This window comes from Elephantulus edwardii, unplaced genomic scaffold (genome assembly GCF_000299155.1).
Source record: "Elephantulus edwardii isolate Elephantulus edwardi_28Jun2011 unplaced genomic scaffold, EleEdw1.0 scaffold00110, whole genome shotgun sequence".
In the NCBI taxonomy this organism is placed as follows: domain Eukaryota; kingdom Metazoa; phylum Chordata; class Mammalia; order Macroscelidea; family Macroscelididae; genus Elephantulus; species Elephantulus edwardii.
In genome coordinates, this window is record NW_006399860.1 from 86206 (window position 1) to 88943 (window position 2738).

The 2738-nt window shown below is 58.6% G+C and overlaps 1 protein-coding gene across 1 annotated transcript; it reads left to right on the forward strand.

Annotated features, from left to right (window-relative positions):
- The first annotated feature begins 1841 nt into the window (after positions 1–1841).
- Positions 1842–2395, forward strand: PHLDA3 (pleckstrin homology-like domain, family A, member 3). Its single transcript, XM_006892085.1, has one exon. It carries the CDS (start codon positions 1960–1962, stop codon positions 2335–2337), a length of 378 nt encoding a protein of 125 aa, XP_006892147.1. The 5' UTR covers positions 1842–1959; the 3' UTR covers positions 2338–2395.
- Positions 2396–2738: the final 343 nt, after the last annotated feature.

Consider the following 2738-nt stretch of genomic DNA (forward strand, 5'->3'; position numbering starts at 1 on the left):
TATTATTATGTCTGATTAGTCCCATAATGATCTATTATTAACATGTTGATGCATAGGCTCTTAAGAAACTGTGGATCTGGAAGAGCAGATCAAGACGGAGCAGTTATAGCACCTAAGAAAGCCATCTCCCAGTCCCCACCCACCCCTGCTGACACAGGAGTTCCCCATCCTCCCCCAATGGAAATAAATGGGAGAAGGGTGGAAGGGATAAATAACGTTTATTGAGCCTCTCAGAGTTGTCCATCCCTGTTCTGGGAGCCTCCATAAGTGTTACCTAACTTACTCATCACTACAAACTCATGAGATAGGAACAAATAATTGTCCTGTTTGACAGATGAGGAAATTGAGAGAGGTTCATGATCTTGCCCAAAGTGGGCAGGGCAGAGCAACCAAGCGGGAAGAGCTGAGGTCTGAACCCAAGGTTGCCAAACTCCTTGTCTTTACTCAGTAAGCTTTAGGAAGAAAGGGGAGAGAAATCTTCCCTCTCTATCCCTTTTCGGAAGCAGGAGTGGCATCTACTTCCTAAATCACATGCTTCTGGAAACTCGATGAACATAGAGAAATGACGATAGTTACAGTACAGGGCTCAGGTCTTTTGTTCATAGCGTTGCTATGAGTCGTGGACGGCATTTAATAGCAACAACAGTCCCTTTTCAGCTTAGTATCCATGGAAAAACCCACTGCCTTCCAGCGGAGAAAGTGGAAAAAGGGCTGGTGAGGTGGGGAAAGTTTAAAGTCTACCTTGGGGAAGCAACAGGCTGGAGCTGTGTTTAGACCTGGGATTGACTGTCCCTGACAATCCAGCCTTTTGGACTGAGCCGCCCCTCCAGGTGTATGTAAAGAAGAGGACAGCAGACAGTGACATCTCCAGGTCACCATGGAAGGGGGCCTTCCTCAGAGCAGGAAGAAGGCACAGAGTGCCCCTCAAGTCTCCTCTCTCCTTAGTGGGGATCTCCTACCGCCTACTGGTCTCCTGCAGTGAATGTGGATAGGGAGTGTCTGAGGCAGAAGTATCCAAGTAGAGATAACTGTGGTCAGTATCCTTTCGGACTTGCATGGTGGTGGTGGTGGTGTGTGTGGGGGACAGACTGGTAGGCAACGGAATCAGTACAGGCTCGGTGACCCCTTTCATTCCCCACGCTCAAGATTTCTTTCTTTTTTCGATTGCACAATTGCAAGGGCGGCCAAGTTCAGGAAAGAAGCAGAAGCAGCTAGGGGCCAGGACTCCTGCGGCCTGGACTGCCTCCAACAGCTGTCTGACACCCACCAAGAAAGCCTCAGCCGGTGCCTCTGCGTCCACTGAGCAAACCCACCCCCTTGGCCAGCAGAGAGCCAAGCTTCTATAGGACAGCCTCCCTCGCTCTGGCCTCCCCCTTTTGTCCAAGGCCCTAGAGAGCTCTGGTTTCAAGAAATGGCAGACCGGAGGCCAGAAGGCTAGAACCCCCCCACCCCGGCACCCGCCCTCCCTGCCTGGCGCCCAGCGCCTCCCGCGTGTGACGGAGCCCAGGCTGCGGCCCCGCCCTCGGGAGGGCCGGCCGGGGCAGGAATGCGCGGCTGGCGGGCGGGCGGCGCAGCAGGCGAGCGGTGGAACATGTAAGGGCACATCCCGCGAGCTGCGGCTCCGCGTGCACATCAAGCCCAGGGAGCTAGCGAGCGAGGGCGCGCGGCGCGAGCAGGCAGCGGGATTCAGGGGCCGAGGAGCAGCGGCCAGAGGCGCGTCGGGCAGCGTGAGCTGCGCGGAGGAAGCAGCGTGGACGCGAGCGGGAGGCGGGCGCGGAGCGGTCCAGCAGGCCCCGCGGAGGCGGCGGAGCAGCGCGGTGCGGTGGTAACAGGCGGTCGGGGCGCAGGTGGGCAGGGCACGTCGCCAGCCAGCCCGGGGCGCCAGAATCAGGCGCTGAGAGCCGGGAGGGGCGCCGCGCCCGCCGCAGCCTGCTACCTTCCCGCGATCTCGGGGCGCCCATGACTGCGGCGGCGACCGTGCTCAAGGAGGGCGTGCTGGAGAAGCGCAGCGGGGGGCTGCTGCAGCTGTGGAAGCGGAAGCGCTGCGTGCTCACCGAGCACGGGCTGCAGCTCTTCGAGGCCAAGGGCACCGGCGGCCGACCCAAAGAGCTCAGCTTCGCCCGCATCAAGGCGGTGGAGTGTGTGGAGAGCACCGGCCGCCACATCTACTTCACGCTGGTAACAGAGGGTGGCGGCGAGATCGACTTCCGCTGCCCTCTTGAAGACCCTGGCTGGAACGCCCAGATCACGCTGGGCCTGGTCAAGTTCAAGAACCAACAGGCCATCCAAACAGTGCGGGCCCGGCAGAGCCTAGGGACTGGGACCCTTGTGTCCTAACCACCCGGGGATACCATCTTTCCTTTCTCCCGCCCACCACGGCCGTGGCCAGAGGTCCTGCCAGGTAAGCTCCTGCAAGCTTGCTTGTCTTTCCCTCTTTCCCTTATGGAGAGAATCAAGACTCCCACTGGCACCCTTCCTAAGGAGGTTCCTGGGGTCAACAGAGTAGGAGCCCCTGACTCTGAACTGGGGAGATGGGAAGTGCCTGGCTTGGCCGAGGCGGGGGGAGGGGCAGTGAACAGAGCTGGATTGGCCACTCTCAGTCAATAGGTTGCATCTGGACCCAAAAGCTCAGAGCCTGGAAGTGGAGACTTCAGAATGGCATGTCTCGTCCTACATGTTGATTCGGCTCTAGTTCACAAGGGAGGCCAACTGCACATTGCCTCTGGCTACGGGGCTTC